Genomic DNA, 22952 nt, shown 5'->3' on the forward strand with positions numbered 1-22952 from the left:
TTTATGATATGTTGTTAATATTTGTTGTCATTTTATTTTACTTAAGGACAAATCATTTGTGTGTTTTGCATGCCCTTTGTTTTCTGGTGAGTGAATAGGTAGCAGCTATACTTGAGAACATAGGTTGGAGGAGACTATATTGTTTTTTCTTATTTTGGTTCCATACTTGGGAACACTGTGGCATTTGGATAGATTTTCCATGTTAGTCAGAATCCTCAGATTGCTGTTGGTCTTTTGGTGAACATGAGGGAGAAGTTAAAGTCATGTCTTCTTGGTATGAAATGGAACACATTGAAATGTTTTTTTGCACATCTTGTTCTGAATTTACATCAGATATATAGGCAAAATGTGTGTCTTGTATTGAGCTTTGGCAGGAGCAACAAAAATCTGGCTTTTTGTCTTCTGACTGTTGCCTGTATAAGTTTGGGTATTTCATGCTTTCTGGTTTGCTGTCTCTTATTTGCATGGTTTCTGTTTGCATATCTTCATTTTGGATATCTGTGGATTTAAGGTCTTGTTGTTTCTCATCTTGAGACTGACTGTCTTCCAAAGGAATGCTTTGTAATTGCTGACGTCGAGTTATGACATGCACATGTTGGCCTTCTTGGTGTAGAGTTTTCTGCTTTAGGGATTCTTTCTCTAATAGATCTTGGGTTTGCCAGACTTGGGATTCCCACTTCAGGGAATGTGGAGTTTCAAATTGCACATCTTGTGCTTTCCACTCTTTGTTTCTCCATCCTTGACTTCTCCAGTCTTGGGATTGTTGGTGTGAAGATTGCCAAGCTTGGTATTCCTGGACTTGGGATTGCCAATTTTGATGTAGCTGTAGGGACTTCTCCTCTTGGGCCTGCAGGTTTTCAGCTTCCTCATATTGGGGTTGTTTCTTGGGGGATTTCTCCATATCAGTCTGTTGAGCTTTATCTTTTCTGTCTTTGGGCTGTTCCTTTGGGGACTTCTTTTCTCGGACCTGCAGATCTTCAGCTTGCTCATGTTGGGTTTGCTTCTTGGGGGGTTGCTCCATATCAGTCTGTTGAGCTTTATCTTGTCTATCTTTAGGTTGTTCCTTTGGGGATTTTTCCTTTTTGTCCTGTTGATATTTATATTGTCTACTTGGGGATTGTTGCCTTAGGGATTGTCCCTCTGAGACCAGCAGCTGGTTGTTAGCTTGCAGATCTGAGGATTTCTTTCTGGTTTGCTTAACTTGGGTTTGCTTATCTATGGAGTGCCTCTTGGGGGATAGCCAATCTTTGACATGCTGGTCTAGGGATTTCTTTTTTAAGGGTTTCTGGCCTTGCTTTTGCAGGTCTTGGGATTTATGCTTTGGAGTTTGCCAGCCTTTGTTTTGCCAGTCTAAATCATGTAACTTTAGGGATTGCACGTTTTTATTTTGCCAGTTTAGGAATTGCCACTCTGAGGATTTCTTGCTGTGGAATTGCTCCTTAGATTTCCATTCTTGGGTCAGTAACTTGACTTCTGAATGCATGTCTTGATATGATACATGTTCGAGTTTCTGGTTTCGATGTTGCAGATCTAGGGCTTGCTGCTGTAGGCATTGCATATTAGAGGACTGGCCTGCATGGAATGCTGGGAGTTCCAGTAGCTTGGGTTGTGCTGGCAGAGCTCGTGGCTGGGAATGCACATCTTGGTAAAGTATGTCTTCATATACTGGGGATTGCATGTCTTGGGATAATGCATTCTGGGATGGTATGACTTGGGATGGTGCATATGAAGATGGCGTGTCTTGGGACTGTATATCTTGGGATGGCATCTTCTGGTATTGTGATTCTTGGGATGTTATGTCGTGATATGCCATGTCTTCAGATATCAGGCCATGAGATTCTGTTTGATAGGATGATGGAGGTTGAGATGCCAAGACTGGTAGAGCCTGGGGTGGTAACACTTGGAGTTTTTTTATAGAATTGGATGGGAGAACTTGGAGTGGCAAAGCTTGGGATTGCAGCAGTTGGGTTGGCTGTTCTGGGTGTTGTGCTGTAGCAAATTGTAGGTCTTCTTCATTCAGTGGTTTGGTGTATGGAATCTCTTCTGAGAGCATTTCCTGTAATGGGGGAGGCAAGGATTTCAGCCTAGGTCTTTCATCGTAAAGTTTTAAGGGTACACGGATACTTTTCTGTTGTTCATCTGGCATGGACACAGAAGATACATAGTAAGTATTACTGCTTCTCCTCCTTGAATGTCTGAAAGCTAAAGGATTTCTTGTGATTCTTAACTTGAAGAAAGTATAGCCTCCGATGAAAACGGGTTGCATGTTTGTTGTTGAATCAGTAGTGGACTGTTCTTGAAGCTCAAATTGTACTGCAGCATTTTCTTCAGAGATAGATAGTTCACTTTCTTGAGTGAGATCCGAAGACAAGAAAAATACAATCTATAAAACCAAGGGGGATAGAAAACATTAATGTAATAATCACTGTTGATGTTCTTTTTTTCTTGTATTCCCAAATTATTTTTCACTTCTGCCTTAAGATAGCAGGCAGGACACAACATCTATGCAAGGAGTTAGAAAACAAATACCAGTACCAGCCACTGCCTGGTACCATCAACTCATTGGTTTTATGTTGGACAAGTCACCATTCACCACTATCTCAAATATTGAAAAGGGGAATTTGATTAAGATCGTCTGAAGTTTTTTTCCCCATACTTAATTTTATAAAGCTTCTGAGAAATTTAAAGTAATCCACTCAGCATTCATATATTCAGTTTTATAATGACTTACTGTTCACCTACTAGGTGAACTAGATACTGGAGATCAAAACAAATTGGATGTGGGCTTTGTCTATAAGGTGCTCGCAATTATAGGTATACCAAGATATAAATGGAGAGTAATACAGTTAAGCAAATGCTATTATAGACATGGTAAGTGCTTTATGGGACTGTAGAAGATGACCTAATTCTGAGTGCCAGGAAATGCTTCACTGAGGAATATGTTTGATCAATGTCTTGATTTGTGAGCAGGAATTTCTTAGGCAAAAAGGTAAGATGAAGCAAGGTAGGAGTCAAAATCCAGGTAGAAGAAATAGTGGGTACAAAAACATGAGGCTATGATGCAGCATAGTGTGATGGGAGATGATATACAGGTAATGTTAGATGGTATGCCAGCTGCTATAAATTGAATGTTTGTGTCCCTCCAAATTAATATTTTGAAACCTAGTCTCCCGTGTGATGATATTTAAAGGTAGAATGTTTGTGAGGGGTGTTAGTTCGTGGTTGACGCCATTGTAAATGGAATTAATGCTCTTATAAAAGGGACCCCCAAAGAATTCCCTTCCCCTTCCCTCCATGTAAGGACATGGTGAAACTTCCAGCTATGAACAAGGAAACAGGTTCTCACCAGACTCTGAATTTACTAGTACCTTGATCTTGGACTTCCCAGATTTCAAAACTATGAATAATAAATTTTTGTTGTTTAAGCCACTCTGTCCTTGGTATAGCAGCAGTATAGCAGCCCAAATGGACTAAGATAGAAATTGATGCCAAGAAGTAGGAGTGCTGCTGTAACAAATATCTAAAAATGTGAAAAGACACATGGAAGTGGGTAATGTTTGGAGGCTGGAGGAGCTTTGAGGTACATACTAGAAAAGCTTATATTGCTATGAATGAACCATTAAGGGCAATTCTGGTGAGAGCACAGGAAGAAAAAAGGAGAGCTCTAGATAAAACCTTAGTCTTCTTAAAAAATACCTGAGTAATCCTGAATGAAATGTTGGTGGAAATATGGGCAATAAAGGCCATTCTGATGAGGTCTCAGACATAAATGAGGAATATGTTGTTGGAAACTGGAAGAAAGGTGAGCTTGGGTACAAAGTGTCAAAGAACTTGGCTGAATTGTTTGTGTCCTCATGTTTTAGAGGTAGAACTTGCAATACTGAAGGAAATGATGGAATTTCATATAATAAATATATTAATAATGAAGGATAAATAATTTATGTAATGAAATTTAGCCGATGCTATTTTTTTAAGGTTTTTTTTTTTTTTTTTTTGAGAGAGAGAGACAGAAAGCATGAGTCGGGGAGGGGGCAGAGAGAATCACAAGCAGGCTCAGTGCTGTGAGGCTCAAACCTATGAGCCATGAGATCATGACCTGAGCTCAAACCAAGAGTCGGATGCTTAACCACCTGAGCCACCCAGGTGCCCCTAGCTGGAGCTATTTCTATGTCGTGTTGAAAGTGAAGCTTGGCTCCGTCAGACAGCTAAGGGTAAAATATGAGAAGAGAGAAATGACTGAAAACTGGAATTGTTAAGCAGAAAGAAAGCAGGACCCAGTCTATCTATACTGCAAAAAAAAATGAGAACACTAAGAGTATGGCCAAGTGACTTGTTTCATAAGGAAATTAGCATCGATCAGCCATCTCACAAATAGCCAGAACCTATTCTCCAAGCAATGGAAGAATGACACCAAAGGGGATTCTGAGAGCATCAGGGCTGCCACTCCTACCACAGGCCCACAGTGCAGGAGCCCTGGAGGAAGAATGGTTTCAAGGGTGAGGACCGTCTCTCTGCTTCAAGCCGAGTTAGAACGCCCCCTCCCAGTGCCTCTGTGCACTGCAGAGGGCTGCTGCATGGGCTGCACCCAGCTGAGCTCTGGGAGCGTGACCCCCTCCACCGAGGCTTCAAAATCTGCTGTGTGACAGAGCACGGGCTTGGGACCCCACCCCAGCAGAGCCACAGGCATGGGACTCCAGCCTGGGAGAGCCAGCCACAGGGCCCAGGCCGAGAGCTGCTGCAGGGGCAGAGCTCCGGTGGAGAGTTACTGCGGGGCCTTCCTGCTTGTTGAGCCCGGAGTGCTTGGAGGCCAGAGCATTGTGCCAGAGAGGATTACTCTTGAACCTCAAGGTCTGTTTGCCCTGTTAGATTTTGGACTTATTTGGAACATGACCTCCCGCTCCCTCATTTCTCCCTTCTGCAACGGAAATGTCTATCCTATGCCTGTCACAATACTGTATTTTGGAAGTTTGGTGTCATCACGTGTTTGGTTTCATAGGCTCATAGCTAGAGGGGAAATTGTCTCAGGATGGATTATATATTGAGTCTCACTCCTATTTGATTTAGATGATATTTAGATGAGACTTTGGACTTAGCTTAAAGTTAATGCTGAAACAAGAAAAAGACTTCTGGTGCTACTAGGGTGGAAATAACATATTTTTCATGTGAAAAAGGCATGAATGTGGAGAACAAGCAGGGACGGAACACACAGGCTGAATGGGCCCCCGCTAAATTTATAATTTGAAATTAATCCACAGAATGAAGGTGCTTGGAGGTGGAGCCTTTGGGAGATGACGAAACCATGAGGGGGAGCCCTTATGAACGGGATGAGTGCTTTTATTAGAGGCAGCCTGAGAGCGTCCTTGTCCTTCCCACCATGTGAGCCTACAGTCTCTGAGAGGATGGCATCCGTGAACCGTCTGGCACCCACCAGGCCTGAGCCTACTGGCATTTTGGTCTCGGACTTCCAGCCTCCACAACTCTGAGAACTCTTTGTAGTTTGAGCCGCCCAGTCCATGGTATTTTTGTTATAACAGCCTGGAGGTACCAAGACCCTGAGCCAGGAAATTTGGGCTTTCCTTTGCAGGTAAAGGAAATCTATGGAAGTTTTTTAAACAACTAAGGGACAGCATTTGATAAAACCTTTAGCCAGTGCTTCCCACTCTTTACCTTTTTTTTTTTTTTTGAGAGGGGCTGTCATTACAGACCAGTCCACTGAGTTTTGTCATCCTCTGTCCTTTCTAAGGTCATCCATAGAGTCAGAATGGACTACTTGTTCTGTTTGATGAAGTGATTGGAACTTTGAGTGGTTAAAAGACCTAATGGTGGTTACCTCTTTGACTGATGGCAGGCCTAAAACAAAATGCCCGCCGCATTCTCTTTATGACACATTGTCATTCCTCCCTTTCTAACTTGTTTTCACATCTTCATTTTATCACCATCGAGGGGGTGTTTATGTGAGGATAAATAGTACTTTAGGGGAGATTTCTGCATTTTTACTTATCTCAAAACTTTTATTTCATGACGTGTAATTCTTTTTCATTTGTTAAAACAAAGATCTGGCGGCATGAATTATAATTTCTTTAACTTTATTCAAGATTTTAAGTGTATGATTTTAAATGTACTCATCCCTAATGGTAACAATGATTACCAGGTGCTGGACAAAGTTCCAGAGTCATCTCAAGTAATTATTATGACATCTATACAAGGTTATTTTCCTTATTTTATAACTGAGAGAGCTGAGATTCAGAGAGGTTAAGTAAGCTGACCAGTGTCACAGAACTATTAACTGGTGAGGTTAGGAGTCATGCACTGCAGTTGAATTCTAGGTCCTGCACTTTTCTCTCTACTCTACTCTACTCTAATCTCTAATATATGCTTCTTTATAATAACCACTTCAGCTACACCTTAGTCCAGGGTGGTTATCCCTGATGATGATATAAAATAATGTTTTGGGCACAATGGTTTGCACAGAGAAGTTGTTTGAAAAATATTAAGAGTTTACTTTCTCTTTCCTCTTCTTGGGATCAGGGTGCATATTCCATATGCATTCTCTGTTGTACTTTGCACATTGCTATGCCACTAAAAACAGCCCTTTCATGGGGGCTCCTGGATGGCAGGGCTGATTAAGTGACTCTTGATTTTGGCTCAGGTCATGATCTAATGAAATGTGAATAATCAGTAGATAAGATAAAGTAGATGTAGAGACATAAAGTAGAAGTTATGAGGGGCTGGAAGGAGGAGAAAAGGGGGAGTTATGTTTTATGGAGCGGAGTTTGTATGGGATGATGAAGGAGTTTTGGGGGTAGATAGTGGTGATGGTTACACATCATTCTGAATGAATCTAATGCCATTGAATTGTATACTTGTAAGTAGCTAAAATGATAAATAGTATGTTATGTATATTTCACCACTAAATAAAGGACCACTTCATGAAAACTACAGAAATTAAGACAGCATGGAATATGTGAAAGGATAGACCTACAGATCAGGGGGACAAAATAGAGCATCCAAAAGAGACCTCGTATGTATATTGGTTTTTCAACCAAGGTGCCGATGTAATGGGGGAAGACATTGCATTTTTGACAAATAGTGTTGGCGTAGCTAGTTATCTTCACAGCAGGGGTGCATGAACTTCTTAGCTCGGAGCTATGGAATATGTAAAAGTTAACTTGAAATCTGTTAAAAATCTAAACACAAAAACGAAAACTATAAAACTCTTACAAGAAAATAGAGAAAAAAGTCCCTACAGTCTTGTAGGCAAAGCTTTGTTGGGACACAAAAAGAGTTAACCATAAAAGAAAATATATCACAAGCTGTTATTTGAAAGAAACTTTTAAGAAAATGAAAGGGCAAGCCAAGGCTGGGAAGAATAGTAATAATACATATATCTCAAAACAGGACTTGTATTAAGAATCATTCAAGTTCTTATAATTCAATAAGATAATGCAATAAAAGTTGGCTAACTACTTAAACAGACACATCTCAAAAAATAAAGAGAACAATAATCACATAGAGTGTCATCATCATTTACCACCAGGGAAATGCAAATAAAGCCACCATAAAATCCTACGACATACACACTAGAATAGAAAAAATTATGAATACAACTGGCAATTCCAAGTGTTGCTGGTTATGTCGAGCAGCCATACCTCACGGACATTACTGATAAGAATGTAGAGTGATACAGCCACTTTGCAGAACTGTGTGATGTTTTCTTACAAAGTTAAGCATCCATTTCCCATCTCATCTAGCAACCAGATTGTGGATTTGAGAAATGCAAAAGAGAAATGACATCATATGTCTACACAAAGGCGTGAACTCAAATGTCCATTGCAACCACATGCCCATGAGGAGGGAGATGGATAAGCAAATTGTGGAGTGCCCTCACATAAAAGGAACATTGATACATGCGACAGCATGGAGGAATCTCATGAATATGCTGCTTAGTGAAAGAAGCCTAGACACAAAATGTACTTATTTATGATCATATATATAAAGTTTGAAAAAATAAAAACTAATCAAGGTGATGGAGATACTGATTGCCAAGAGGTTCAAGAGAATCCTTCTGGGTGATAGGAATTCATGGTATCTTGATTATGATGGTAGCTAAACAGGGATTTACAATTGGTCAAAACCCCTGAATTACATACATTTAAAATGGGTGCATTTTATTGTTAGTAAATTATACTTCCATAAAGTTGATATAAAAAAAGTGGGGGAAAAGCCCACTTAACATGGGTCCTGGAGCTGTCTTTAGGATTTAGAGACCACATTATTTTAAAAAAGTTTTCTTTAATGTTCATTTATTTTTGAGAGAGAGAGACAGAGCATGAGCAGGCAGAGAGAGCAAGACACAGAATCTGAAGCAGGCCCCAAGCTCTGAGCTGTCAGCACAGAGCTCGATGCAGGGCTTGAGCCCACGAACTGTGAGATCCTGACCTGAGTTGAAGTCCAACGCTCAAGTGAGGAAGCCACCCAGATGCCCCAGAAGCCACATTATTTGAGTCAGAATCCTGTTGTTTATCGAACCTGGAGAAGTTACTCTTTGTGTTTTAGTTCTTTCATATGTAAAATAAGGGAGTCTTGATGGTTTTGTTAAGATTGAGTTGGTGCTAAGTGATTATAACAGTGACTGACATAATAAACATTCAGTAAATGTAAGCTGTAACCATTATAATAGGAGTATCACTGTTAAATATTTTTCTTCTCTGCTTCCCCTCTGGGGAGGGGATTGACTCATACACCCTTGTGGCCCAGGTAGAAGCTCCCCATGTCATAGTAATATGCGCTCCCATTAAGTCCGTTTCTCTTTGTATACTTTGGCAGGGATATAAGGAGCTATGTCTGAACAAAGATGACTGGATAGAAGAGAGGGCGGGAACAAGAAGCATGGTTGTCTCAAAGGCTAGAGTGAGCCATCACTGTTAGTTAACTTGTCTCTCCCTGACCTCCCTCACCTTAGTGTTTTTTTTTAATTTTTATTTTTGAGAGACAGCGAGAGACAGCGCGAACAGGGGAGGGTCAGAGAGAGAGGGAGGTACAGAATCTGAAGCAGGCTCCAGACTCCAAGCTATCAGCACAGAGCCTGACGCGGGGCTCGAATACAGGAACCATGAGATCATGACTTGAGCTGAAGCTGGATGCTCAACTGACTGAGCCACCCAGGTGCCCCCTCCCTCACCTTAGAAATTCTAGTTCAGCATTGGAGAATACTGCTCTGTCCACTAGTAGGCCAGGGGTCTCCTTGCAGTGTTCCCATAGGAACCTATTCTTGCAATAACACCCAACGCACCTCATCGGAGGTTGTCCAGCATTTGCTTCGGAAGGAGGCGATGGTCACAGAGATGCCGAGCTCTACTATGCTGGTGATCAATAAGATTGACAAAATTCCCTGCAAATAGTGAGGATAAATATATGACATTTGGAATGAAAGCGGTATCATTTTAAAAGTAAAAGCCACAGACTATTTACACTGTATGACCAAGTAAGGAAAAACCCACATTTTAGATGCTCCCATAGCCATCAGTGATTGAGCAGTTTTCATCTTATGTCTCTTTGACAAGCAGAGGTAACAAACCCTAATGCCTATAGGGACCACACAATCATCCCAAGTGAGTGAAACAGAAGGGGAGGTGGTAGAGAACAAAGATATTCCTAGAATGCGTCCATTACCCAGTTCTGAGCAGTAGGTCCCATGCGGGAATATGGACCCCGGGATGTCTTTCTTCTTTCCTAAGGAAGCTGAATATACACATTTTTAATGTGAAAATATCCAGCTTTTCCTTCACTTGTGTGAATCGAATAGAGCAGAACTGAAGGCTGGATAGAGCTCACAGACTACTGATTTGCACACTCCGCTTTAAGGTAATTGTTAGATGGAGAAACAGCATATGAAATGGCATGGTGTCCCCAAACCTTAGACTGTGAAGACTGAAAGAGCGGGGTGCAGTCAGGTCAAACTTAACTTGGTTGAGTGACTGAGCCTTTAATTCTTGGTTTCCCTATAACATGTCCAGAAGCCTGGATTTCCTCCCATTTGTTGGTAAAACTGGAATATATGAAGGGCCTATGTAAATTTACTGTTGAACAAGATAGACCTGCTGCTGGTCATTGTGGGACTTGCATCAAACAAGGGAGGCAAACAGTAACAAATAATTAGGCAATTATTTCCTTAACTAAGTTGTGATAAGTTCCATGAAAAGGTATTGGGAGCTATGCACTACTCTAATGGGAGATCTGAACAGGTCAGCCCTGGGAAGAGTGGAAGCGGGACCAGGAAGGACCTCCTTAATAAAGTCAAGTTTAAACGGAGGTTAAAGAATGAGGGGGGAGTTTTAACTGGGTAGGTGGGAGATGGTAGGCACTGGGCTGGGGAACATTTGAAGCAAGAGAAAGCTGGTCTTATGATCCTGGGGCAGCGGGTATTTAACACATTAAAGACTTTGGGGAAGTGCTAGAAGTGTGGTGCGAGAAGGGTAAAGATGCAGAGTAATGTTGGAAAGCTGGGCAAGGTGGGTATTACAGGGTCATGTAAGCCTTCTAACAGTTGGGTCTTAATTCTGTATTTCATAAGAAGCCCTTTAGTAATGTGCTCAGATCTACATTTTTAAATGAACACTCTGTGTAGACAGTAGATTTGTCTTTGAGACAGAGGATATCTGTTCAGGAGATGTCTAGAGCTCACTGTTCTGGCTTGTGTGTGTGTGTGTTTTTTTTTAAAGCTTATTTGTGATGTTTGAATTGCACTAAGGAATTGTGGAGTTGTATACACATGAGGTCTTGGAATGGATTGTTCATGATTCTGTATGTAAGAACTAATCCTGCTAAATTCCTATGCATGCAGAGCTGAAAGTAGACAGCAGAGTTTTCTAGATCTGGAGATTTAACCCTTTGGGTATATAGTTTCTTCTCAATTCATACTAACAAAACGTACAGTAGTGGTCTCCTGACCACTAGCAAAAAGAGTAAGGGGTTATAATGTATCGTATTCTTGGTCCAATTAGGAAAGGACTGTGTTCCTTACATAGTGTTCTGTCTTTGCTTAGTAACTTCTTTTTTTTGAATCTAATTCTGGAGCTTACCTCAGAACATATGGGAGCATTCTTAGGCTCGCTTTTATGGGTGATGATGAGGATTAAAAAGGTCTCATATCTGGTAACTGGTAGTTATTTTCTCTTTCCTTTTTTATTTGGGAGGATAATATCCCATGATTCCATTTCATTTCAATCCAAACAGGTCCAATCTCACTAACATTCTAGGACCAAAGCCTCTAAGATGTGGCTGACAGAAATGGAATGAAAGCCTAGAATTTATTTGGGGAAGTAAAGGAAGAGGCTTTTGGGAATCACTGACATGCATCAAAATAATGTCACTGAATACTTACTAGATAAGTATTGAAAATTACACCTACAATTATATTCCCTGGCAAAGATACCTCTCTTGTGCTGTACTGAATAACACTGCTACATTTATGTAAAATAACTTATGTTCTAAAACTATTAAAGTACATTATTAAGCGGCTTAAATACTTTCTCCCCCTATATTTTGTTTTTAGTATTAATTGGGTAAACTTTTTAGATCATTTTGTTCCTCTTTAATTCTAAAAAAGTAAAATTTAATCCAGTCCACGTCCGTACTAATAGTAATAGCCAAAGCCTATGGACTATTTTATACTGTGCCACGCAGAGTTCTAATTTAAGTAATCCTCACAACAACCCAGTGAAGGAGGCATTCTTATTATCTTCATTTTCCAGACAAAGAAAACGGGCTTAGACAAGATATAACATTAGGCCAAGGTCACAAATGTGTAAGTTACACAACCAGGATTCAGATCCTGAATCACAGCATCTTCTCAAGAGTCCGTTCACATGCTGACTCAACCTCCATTATTGGAGTCAAACTTAATGACATGATGTATCATGAACGTAGCTCAGGCAAGATTGTAGAGATTCACCGTGCGGAGTAGGACCACTTACATTGAACAGGATTCTGCCTATAACGCATATTCCTTCGAGGGAAGGCATCTGGCAGTACTCGTGCTGCTGTCTGTAGCTGATAATGGTTAGAGTAATCCCAGCGACCGCAACCAAGGAGCTGATGACATTCATGCCTGTGACACCTAGTCCCTGGAAAATCATTTTTAAAATAATATTAAAATAAATAAAAACCAAACCAAATCAAAAATGCCTTATAAGGGGCTCTGTTGATCAAGCATCTGACTCTTGATTTCTTCTCAGGTCCATGATCCCGGGGTCATGGCATTGAGCTCTACCATTGGGCCCTGTGCTGAGTGTGGAGCCTGCTTAAAGATTCTTTCTACCCTCCCCGCCCTTGCCCCTCTCTCCCCTGCTTGCACCCTCTCTCTCTCTAAAATAACAAAATAAAAAAAATAAGTTTATAGAAACATGTGCTTAAAAAAAAATCCTTGTAAGAGATTCTCAGTGTGTTTGTCTTTCCATATACCCCTCCAGGATGAATTGCTCCATCAGGCCAGTATGCTTACAAGGTAAGATAAGTCAAATCCTGATTCATCAAAGTCAGAAGACAAAGTTTTAGAATGAGCCAGGAAGCCAAGAAAGAACAGGCAGAGAAGGAGTGCTCCCTGGTTAATGCTAAAGAAAACATTCATTTTATCCTGATGCACCATCTTTCATAATCTGCAAACAAAACAGTGTGTTGGAAGAGATCTTGGCCTTATAATCAGACCTCATTTGAGTCCTAGTGAACTAGGACCTGGTAACAAGGTAACTAATCTCTTGGAAGCTCAATTTCTACCTTGAGAAATGAGAATAATGTCACCTAATTTATGGCAGTATCCATTTATTTATTTATTTTAATAAATGTTTAGCGTACCCTGACTCTGTGTCCAGCAATGCATCAGGCCCCAGGGACACAAAGATAAACACAGTAGATGAGTAGATGAGGTCCTGCCTTCCTGTGGCTTACATTCATCCCCCCAGAGGATTCAAACAACCAAATCAGTAACATATTTACAGATTGCTACAAATTTGGACTGAGGCTTAATGATTTCCTTTCTTGATTTCAGTGTCCCAACATGGAAGGTATTAAGTCTGGACTGCTCCACCAAATTCTCTTCAATCTCTCTCTCTCTCTCTCTCTCTCTCTCTCTCTCTCTCTCTCTCTCTCTCTCTCTCTCTCACCTACTCACTCCATATGTGATATGTTCCTTGGTAACATGTTTCTTTAAAGAAAAGGGATGTGGGAAGAGGGTGCAGGAATGTCTTATTCATACTTACTTCCAGCACTGCTATTGCTTTTTAAAAGGAAAAACAAATAAAAAGGTCATATCTCAACTCAGTAGATATTTGCCATATCTTGACTGCATTTTGCTTGTAGTGGCGGGTAAAGCAGTGATGCATTCACACAGCTTGTCCTATCCAGGTGCAGCTGTGTCTTCGTGTGGCAGGACGATGACCTAATGCCTACCCCAAGCACAGGTCTTTACTACAAACAGGCATTTTGGCAAAAATGCACATAGGCGTACAGAGATTCTGTCTCTTTCAAACCTCAGTTTTTTGCTCTTTCTGGGCTCTGTTCTGGATCCCATAGGACATTTAATGGATGAAAGTTTCTAAGTCAGCGAACACCCATGAGTGTTGTGCATTCTGGTCTACCAAGAACAGGCCCAGGCTTTGGCCTCACAGCTGGACAGGGACTTGGTGATGGTGAGCAATCCTGCAGTTGGGAGAAGAGCTGGGATGGAAAGCCAGATCTTCTGATGCCCAATTTAGTGATCCAGCCTCCGTGCCATCCTGCCTGCCTCTGCCCGTGAAGCTCTCAGTGAGTCAGGGTTAGGTCTGCCTATCCTTAGTTTGTTCCTCAGCTATGAAGGGAACCAATACAGAGGAAAGAACAGCATTTGGGGCTTTACCTGCATTGTCTGTACTTATTTCTACGGGTGGAGAGAGGTGGGGGCTTCCATCCCCCCAGAATTTTCCTATAGTCTGTAGCTATCCTTAGAGGAAAATGGCAGAGGACTGTAAAAACAGAGTTAGAATGGCTTTAAGAGAAGGCTCACATATCCACAGCCTTAAAAACAATGAGTCATTAGAAGGTAGTACGGACTTTTAAGTATCTTTTGTATGTAATATCTTATTTAATTCCAGAACAACCCTTTGAAGAAGGTACTTTTCCCTTCAAGTTAACACTGCAATGAGTGATAGCCTTGATTTTACCCCAGAATGATCTGCTATCAGTGTCAGACTCTTTCTTTCAGACCCTGGGCAAGTCCCCAAGAAAAGCTTCTGTTGGTGGGGGTGAGGTGTAGGGAGATTACAGTGATCCTGGGATTGGTTTTGGTTAGCGTCGCATTTCTCAGCCTTATCACTACAGACATTTGGGGCTAGATCATTACTTTTTGTTATGGCAGACTTTTCTGTGCATTTTAGGATGTTTCGAAACATTCCTCAATGTTTACTCTTTTCAGTTTACTTGGCCAGAAAAATAGGAACCAGTAGAAGGATGAGGGTTAATGGTGACATTGGCAGGTAGGGATGACCTGAAGTGCAAATTGGATGTCTAAAGATTTTCTTGGGAAATCCTTCATTACTGTAGTCTTCATACAGAAGGATGTTGTAAAGCAAGGAGAAGGTTTTAAATTACATAGAAGTCGCAAAAGTAACTCACCATACATCTTTTCTTCTCATTGATTCCTGTGATGTAGCCCGTAATAAGAAACTGTTAAGAAGAAAAGATATAAAAGTTAACAGATAGTGTGTTTGACTCCCTTACAATACAAATTCCTTTGGAGATTGTGTTGTAACCTCTATGTCTGTGAATCTCCCCAACTATATAGTCTCTCCACCTGAGCGTCAGGGAGGAAGGAGAGCAGGCATTGATGTAAAAAGAAATACTGTGTTGGACATGCTCAGCACTAAACACCCCCCTTGGCCAGGGTCACCTGGGAGAGGCAGGCCCTTCTTTGGGGTCCACAAAATATCACCTAGATGTTTGGCCCAGCTGGGCTCTAAATAGAAAGATAACCCTGGACTCTGGTCTGGAAGAGGGCATGGTGAGCCGTGTCTGCTCTGAGCAGATGGAGGAAGACACTCAGGACAGAACTCTCTGAAGGCTGATACACAGGCTGGAATCTACTATAGTTATTCCAGCCACTTCCTTTATCTGGAACGTAGAGTCTGGTACAACCCAAGGAAAACTGAGAACTTTGTCACTCAAAGAGGAGCCCTTTACTTATTTGAATACTCTGGGAATGGGGACTTCTCCTGTAGGAACTGGTACTGGACCTTGAGGACATCTTGGTCTCCGTGTTCAGAGACCTCAAGGTGACTCACACAGATCAGAAAGTTACCTTTGATACCTCCCTCCACTTCCTGCTCACAACAGATCACCGCTGGATCAATTCTACCCCCAAATCACTCTCAGAGCTCTCCATTTCTTTCTTTCTCCGCTGCGGCCCATCCAAGTCGGGGAACTATCTTTCCTCCCCTGGATGCTCGCAGCCTCCTTTCAGATGATTGTCCCAGGTTTGCTGTTGTCATCGCTGAATTCATTTACCACTCAGGAAACCCAAGGATGTCTTAAAGATAACGAGTCTTCAAATGTCACTCTCCTCTTGAAAGATTATCAGTGGATTCCCCTTGCTCTCATATTAAAGTGTCCACCTTCTCAGTATGACCACAAGGGCTAGCACAACCTGGTTCCATTCTACAGTTTGGGTCTCAATTTTGCCCCCCAGCTATAGACTCATTGGTCTTCTTTCTGCTGTTCTTTCCCATATCAAGCCTTTGCCAGGCGATGCTTTCCTTGCACTTCGCCCAGTGAACACCTACGTGCAAAGCACTTGCCTGATCTCCATGCCAAGGGACTCCTCCATTAAATCTTCACAGGGCATCTGAAACTTCTCAGAGTACTTAGTGCAAGTGAAATAACGTATCTGGGGGTCATTTTTACCTTTCCATTTCCAGCCTCCCTATTATATGACCCACCCCATCTATTTCTAAGAAGAGCAGCTCACCACCTCCCTAAGAGAGCCTTGTTTTCTAGTGCTCTCAGCACCTACAACACGGCCAAAGATAGACCATGTGCTCAGGAAATATCTTCTCAGGAGGAGTGGAGTTTTAAAGAGCAAAGTGCCAGAACCTTGCTAGGACCCATGCATGCAGGTCACACAGAGTCACACTGGGGAAGTTCTGTTGTGAAATGAGGAGGTGGGAAGCTGGCCTTTTTGATTCCCTATGGTGTGGCATGTGTAGTTTGAAACTGTAGTTTATATTATAGTATTTCTATTTGGAAAATGAAAATACTCCTAGTTGTTTTTGAAATGGAGATTATAGAAAAAGCATGGGATTTTTATGTTTATCAAAAGAACAGGTTTTTAATAAAGACAGTAATCTCATCTAATTATTATTTAATTCATTTGTTCATTGAGTGATGGGTTTTCCGAGTGGTAAATGAATTCAAGATGACAGCTTCCAAAGGTGGGGAGTAGGGGGGATGGAAAAATGAGTGAAAAGGAGAGGCACATAGAGGCTTCCAGTTAGGGAATGAATAAGTCACAGGACTATAAGACACAGCATAAGGCATCCAGTCAGTGAGACTGTAATAGCGTTGTATGGTGACAAATGCTAGCTACACTTGGATAAGCACAGCATCATGTATAAACTTGTCAAATCACTATATTGTACACCTGGAACCAATGGAACATTGTGTGTCAGCTCTACTCAAATAAAAATTACCTACTTCGTTTCCATATTTTCAAAAGAGAAAGGATATTTTCCCATCGGATCTCCCAGATTGGTGGTAAGGAGCAGATGACTTGCTCTACATACAGGACTTTGGAAATTTGTAAACACTGTACACCCAAGAGCAGTTAGTGCTGTGGTGATGGTAGTGCAATGCCCAAATGGAGCTGCTTCTCTGGCCACAGAAGGGACTGGCTTTCTGGTCTCCTTGGGGACCATATTCATGGGATCCTTCATCCCAGGACCTGATGCAGTTCAAACCAGTCTTTGTTTGTTTGTTTGTTTTTTATGATTATTTATTTTTGAGAAACAGAGAGAGACAGCGTGAGCAGGGGAGGGTCAGAGAGAGAGGGAGACACAGAATATGAAGACAGGCTCCAGACTCTGAGTTGCCAGCACAGAGCCTGACGTGGGGCTTGAACCCATGAACTGTGAGATCATGACCTAAGCCAAAGCCGGACACTAAACCGACTGAGCCACCCAGGCGCCCCTCAAACCAGTCTTGATAGTAATTTCACAAAAGCTTTTAACTGGCAGTACTCACAATAAATGCTCCCCAAAATGGATATCCCGTGAAGAAGATGAGGGGAAACCTCTGGGAGAAACTGAAGTAATTAAATGCAAATATAGTTCCGACACCCACAGTGATCAGTGCAAGCAGGATCTGGATAGCCTGGGAGGAGAGAAACGGGCACATGAGATCACAGCTGCCCCAGCCTCTTGGGACTCTCCCGGGGCCCCTGGGACATCCCGCTATGCTTGTGTCACACCTCCCTCCATGTGAATGCCTTCCTCTTCCATTTGCCCACCACCCTCAGAGTTTGAGAAAGTCCAGTGTCTCTTTCTTCATCGCACTTACCTGAGTCTTACAGGTTCACATCTCTCACTCCCACTGCTTATTGTACCCCCTGTATTACCAGTTTACCCCGCACCAGACAGACAGGAGTACATGTTTCCATATCCAGTCTATGCTTTTGGAATCACGGCTCAGCCCAGTTCCCTAAAGATCTGTAAGGTTTGCTGATCTAGAGTGGAGGAGCTGGGGTGAGGTTCATGTCTCATCTGGTCTCCAGGCAAGGGCCTGCCCAGAGGGGAGAGTGACCCAGCGGGCTCACGGGCCTGCAAGGAGTCTGCGCCATGGTGGGCTGGCAGGGCTGGTGGCTCTTCTCAGGACGCAGCTCCTCCTCAAGCATTCTGGGTTTTTCCCCAGCCCACACCTCTCTGGCACCACCTAAAGTAGCACTTTTGCTCCTGTACTAAAGATAGAGGCTGTATACACGGTCCTCCTGCAGGTCCATGCATGACTGAGAAATGTTTCGTCTGTAGTCTACATTGTGGCTCACTGTGAAGTTCTGAATAGAGTTTTCAAAGAACCCCCAGTGCCTGTAGCAGCACAAAGGGGAAGTTTAACCTCTCCTCAAACGGCTTTTAGCTCCAAGAGACATGCCACCAGGCTCTGAGGTCACCTGCGCACTAAAATATTGGGGGAAGTTATACCAGTTTCCTGCCTCCTCTCTGCTAGGATTCAAAGAGCAGTGTTCACTCCACATGAAACACCGCTAGGATTTCCTCAGAGTTAGCGAAGTTATTAATTATAGGTTTAAATAAGCCCCAGAAGCATTTCTAAGACATGCATATAAATAATACATTTCTAAGGCAAACCATGTGCATTTCTTCTTTTTTATAGTTTATTATCAAGTTGGTTTCCATATAGCACCCAAGTGCTCTTCCCCACGCGTGCCCCTCCCCATGCCCATCACCCTCCTTCCCCTTTCCCCTTCCCCCTTCAGCCCTCAGTTTGTCTTCGGTATTCAAGAGACTCTCATGATTTGCCCCCCTCCCTCTCCCAACTCCTTTATCCCCCTTCCTCTCCCCATGGTCCTCTGTTAAGTTTCTCCTGTTACACTTATGAGTGAAAATATATGGTATCTGTCCTTCTCTGCCTTACTAATTTCACTTAGCATGACACCGTGTGCATTTCTAAACAGAACTTTTATATCTCTTGTTCATCAAAATGTAGGAAAATGGTACTATTGGCTACATATTGGCTCTTCTGCTGAAGATCGCCTATTTGCACAAGCAAACAGCTTAGAGGTTTTTATGATTAATGAAGAAGGAAACATGGTAGACAAAATGGGAGGGAAAAGAAGGAGAATCAGATCCCTTCCTGAAAGAGCATCCATCCAGACACACTTGGGAAAATAGCTTCTTTCCTCCCTTCCAGGAAAACCCATGGATGGGTGAGGACTTACCCCCAAGACTTTGGGCTCTCCCTTCAGGAAATCCAGCAGAGAGGTCTGAGGCCCATAGGGAAGTGCAGTCAGCACTGTTTCATTTGGTTGTATCACAATGGCATGGGACGATCTTTCGACCTCAGATGAAGACTCCATGATTCAGCGGCAGAGCTCTGTTAGAAGAATAAGTGATTGAGCATCATAGCTAAAGCGATGGTCTTCCATCAGCCTCACATGGAGTCCTCAGCAGTGAGCCTTGGCAAGTGCCCTACTCACTGCCACAGCCCCAGAACACAGTCATTGAGTCATAGAGTCTTAGAATTCTAGAGCACATCCAGCCCCTGGGGCCCCAGCGAAGGGTCCAGTTGTCCAGAAGACCTACTTTCTTGTCAGCTTACATATAACAAGTGGTAAACACACACCCACACCCACACCCACAATAGATGGTGTATCTGAAGACAAAATCCCAGTACCTATGCTCATGAGATAGTAAGGAACTGAAACTATGGAATATCTATTCTGTTCTAGATTCTGTAGATAGTGTTTTGTTTTCATGTCTCTCACATTTATTCTTTTAACAGTTCTATAGTGCTGAAAATGAGGTACAGAAAGATTAGTTGTGCAGAGTAACATACTAATGGATAGGGAAAGGAGCCAGACTCCACTGGTCTGTCTCTAAAATTTGTGTTTCTTCCACCTTCTTCCGAAAGGACCACAGCTATCCTACTCAAGGCCTTCCTGCTTTAAACAATGCAAGTATGCAAGTATGAAAGGAATATAAAGTGCCTTTTGGAATTTTGCTTTTCACATTTAATCCTTTATAGTCCTGTATGTGTTATGATTTTAACTATTAAAATGTCCAGACTGCAGAGAGAGTCTGTATTTATCAACACGACATTTTTTTTGGCCAATGTTTATTCAGGCACATTTTAATTTAGGTGCCCAATGTGCAAGGCAACATGTTAAGCGAAACAAAATGTGGGACACGTCTGTATTTAAGTCCTAAGCAGAAGTGATAGATCATCAGAATCACATGGAGAAGTCATGAAAGCATGTCACGGCCATAAAAGGGAGGTGGGGCCAGGGTGGTGCTGACTCACTTTGCGGCCGCACTCTGTAGGAAAAGCACCTGTTATCAAGCATTGTGATTATTTGGCGATCAAGGAATTATAATAGAGTAAGGATTTTATAACCCCACATGTTAATTTGCCATTCACACATAGATATTTTACTGCCTTTTATCTGACATTTTGGGAGGTTGGATGGGAGCTTGGGCTGACTAATAGCATATGTTTTTTCCTATAAAATGACGTGAAAGGAGTGTCTTCATGAAGAGTACCCAGTTTTTAGGAAAGAATAACTGATGATAAACAGGAGACACATCATTTTATCTGGCTTGGTTCTTTCAAAAAACACATCTCCTTTTATTATTTCCACTGTTATAGTTGTCAGCCTCTGCCTTTCCCCACTGCTTCTGACTTTCAAGCCTCTTAAAGATGGGTCTTCTAATATTTCAGTCTATGGACTCAGAAGGCAGGAACTAGTCTATTCTAGGGAGAGGCAAGATGACAGGATCTCTGTGGGACAGCTACCAACAGGGTGATATTATTTTTTTTTAATTTTTTAAACATATATCTATTTTTGAGAGACAGAGAGATAGATCATGAGCAGGGAAGGGGCAGAGAGAGAGGGAGACACAGAATCGGAAGCAGACTCCAGGCTCTGCCTGATGCGGGGCTCAAACCCACAGACTGTGAGATCATGATCTGAGATGAAGTCAGATCCTCAACCGACTGAGCCAGCCAGGCGCCCATCTTTGGGGGGAAATGGTATTCCCTCTTACTGTCAACCTGCGGGAGACCACTCTCAGGGTTTGCCAGGTAACACTTAGCTCTCAGCACCTGCCAATGTTGCTTTAAATAACGTGAGATATTTACTCCCTCACTAAGTTCATCCTGGTGCACGAGCTGCCATGTCACTCTCCCAACGACTTTGGGAGGTTGGTTTTATTACTACACCCATTTTAAAGAGGAGGAAACAGGTCCAACGTTAATGCTGGTAAGGGTTGAAGCCGAAATTTGAGCTTGGTTTTTCCTTCCGTCTTCCATGCAACAATCTCGTGTGTGTTCTTTTTTCTTTAAGTTTATTTATTTGAGGGCAAGGGAAGAGAGAGAATGTGAGCCGGGGAGGGGCAGAAAGAGAGAATCTCAAGCAGGCTCTGAGCTGTCAGTACAGAGCCCGGAGTTTAACTGTCTGAGCCACCCAGGCGCCCCTGTATTGGTTTTTTTTTTTTTTTTTTGCTATTAACTACCACAAATTTAGTGGCTCAAAACATCATGCATTTAGTATCTTACAGTTTCCTTGGGTCCGGGGTTGAGGCAGGACCTCGCTGGGAGCCTCGGCTCAGGGTCTCACAGGGGCGCCTATCATCATGGTGTCAGACGGGGCCGTATTTTCATCTAGAGCCTCAAGCCGCTTCCAAGTACGGTCAGGTTATCGACGGATTTACTTCCTTGTGGCTGTATGACTCAGGGCCCTGGGCTCTTCTGGCTGGACGCCCTCCGTTCCTTGCTTTCTCAACACGCCGCTCACATCAGGCCACAGGGGAGACTCTTTCACCCACGCTGGCTAAGATGGGAGGAAGGACAGAGAGTTCGTGATCAGGATTTGAATATGTGTGGCTCAGCCACTAATTTTGAGTTGCCTTTTGGGGAACCTGACATTTTTTTCTAAAACACTGAGAGAACACAGAGTTCTAATAAGTATGTTAAATATGTGTGATGTCTGCTTGGACTTGGTTGAAGCTGTTCACTCCTTTTCTTGCCATGAATTTATTAGGCTTTCCTGGTAATAGTTCTTGCCTGATTGATTTCCCAAAGTGAATATAGTAGTGAGACAAAAGAGGGAGTAAAAAAATGACTCCCAAATTTCTGGCTTTAGAGATTGAGCAGATGGACATACCATTTATGAAAGACAACCAGGCTGGGGGAGTGGAGGGAAGTTGCAAATGAAATATGCAATGTCTTTACAGCACCTACTATCAGTTTGGAGTATTATTCCAGATAATTCGGAATATATTCCAGATAGTATTATTTGAAATATTATTCCAGGGGCACCTGGGTGACTCAGTCGGTTAAGCATTCAGCTTAAGCTCAGGTCATGATCTCATTGTCCATGGGTTCAAGCCCCGCGTCAGGCTCTGTGCTGACAGCTAGTTCAGAGCCTGGACCCTGCTTCAGATTCTGTATCTCCCTCTGTCTCTGACCCTCCTCTGTTCCCACTGTCTCTCTCTGTCTCTCAAAAATAAATAAAGAACATAAAAAAATTAAAAAAAAAGAAAATGTAAAATAAAAAAAGAAATATTATTCCAGATAATTCTAAAAATAATTCTTTAGATATCCTCAAGAGTCTTTCTGTTACCATAGAAACAAACAAATAAGAAATAGATCCTGGATTAAATATTTTATTGTGTTGCTTGGCTTACAAAATAAGGAGGAATCTGCAAGGCTCTCCACCCCCAGTGTAAAAATACTAACACACACACACACACACACACACACACACACACATGTTTGAAAACAAACAGGAGTTGAAAACCTCAGAAGAGAGTGTAGTAAGTGAGTTCCCTAGCTTATAGATTAGTGGGGGTAGATATACAATTAACAAATAAAATGCATAGAATGTCAGATCATTGTAAGTGATTTGAGGAAAAAATAAGCAAGTGACGGGAAGAGAGGGCTGTAATTTTATATAGGTTGGTGGGGGAAATTTTACTGAAACAGAGATTTGAAGAAAGACCTGAAAGAAGTGAGAAAGGAAGCCGTGGAAATAATTGCAAGAAAAGTATTGCAGGTAGAGGGCCTGCGGATGTAAAATTAATTTTTAATATTATTTTTAATAACTTTTTTCATATTTATTTTTGTGAGAGAGTCAGGGAGGGCCAGAGGGAGAAAGAGAGGATCAGCGCAGAGCCTGATGCAGGGCTCAAACTCACAAA

General features: G+C 42.1%; 1 protein-coding gene across 2 annotated transcripts; it reads right to left on the minus strand.

The window, feature by feature from the left end:
* MS4A14 (membrane spanning 4-domains A14) lies at nucleotides 1-22028 on the minus strand. Of its 2 annotated transcripts, XM_029955988.1 has the most exons (7): nucleotides 21310-22028; nucleotides 18974-19128; nucleotides 17266-17394; nucleotides 14647-14697; nucleotides 11976-12125; nucleotides 9293-9391; nucleotides 1-2383 (listed from the first exon to the last, which is right to left on the minus strand). In XM_029955988.1, exons 2-7 carry the CDS (start codon nucleotides 19109-19111, stop codon nucleotides 203-205), a joined length of 2748 nt encoding a protein of 915 aa, XP_029811848.1. In that variant the 5' UTR covers nucleotides 19112-19128; nucleotides 21310-22028; the 3' UTR covers nucleotides 1-202. The 2 variants fall into 2 exon arrangements, with proteins under 2 accessions (XP_029811848.1, XP_029811849.1); XM_029955989.1 differs by lacking the exon at nucleotides 21310-22028 and having other exon boundaries at nucleotides 18974-19189.
* Between the last annotated feature and the right edge of the window lie 924 nt (nucleotides 22029-22952).

This window comes from Suricata suricatta, chromosome 11, assembly GCF_006229205.1.
Source record: "Suricata suricatta isolate VVHF042 chromosome 11, meerkat_22Aug2017_6uvM2_HiC, whole genome shotgun sequence".
NCBI classification, from domain to species: Eukaryota; Metazoa; Chordata; class Mammalia; order Carnivora; family Herpestidae; genus Suricata; species Suricata suricatta.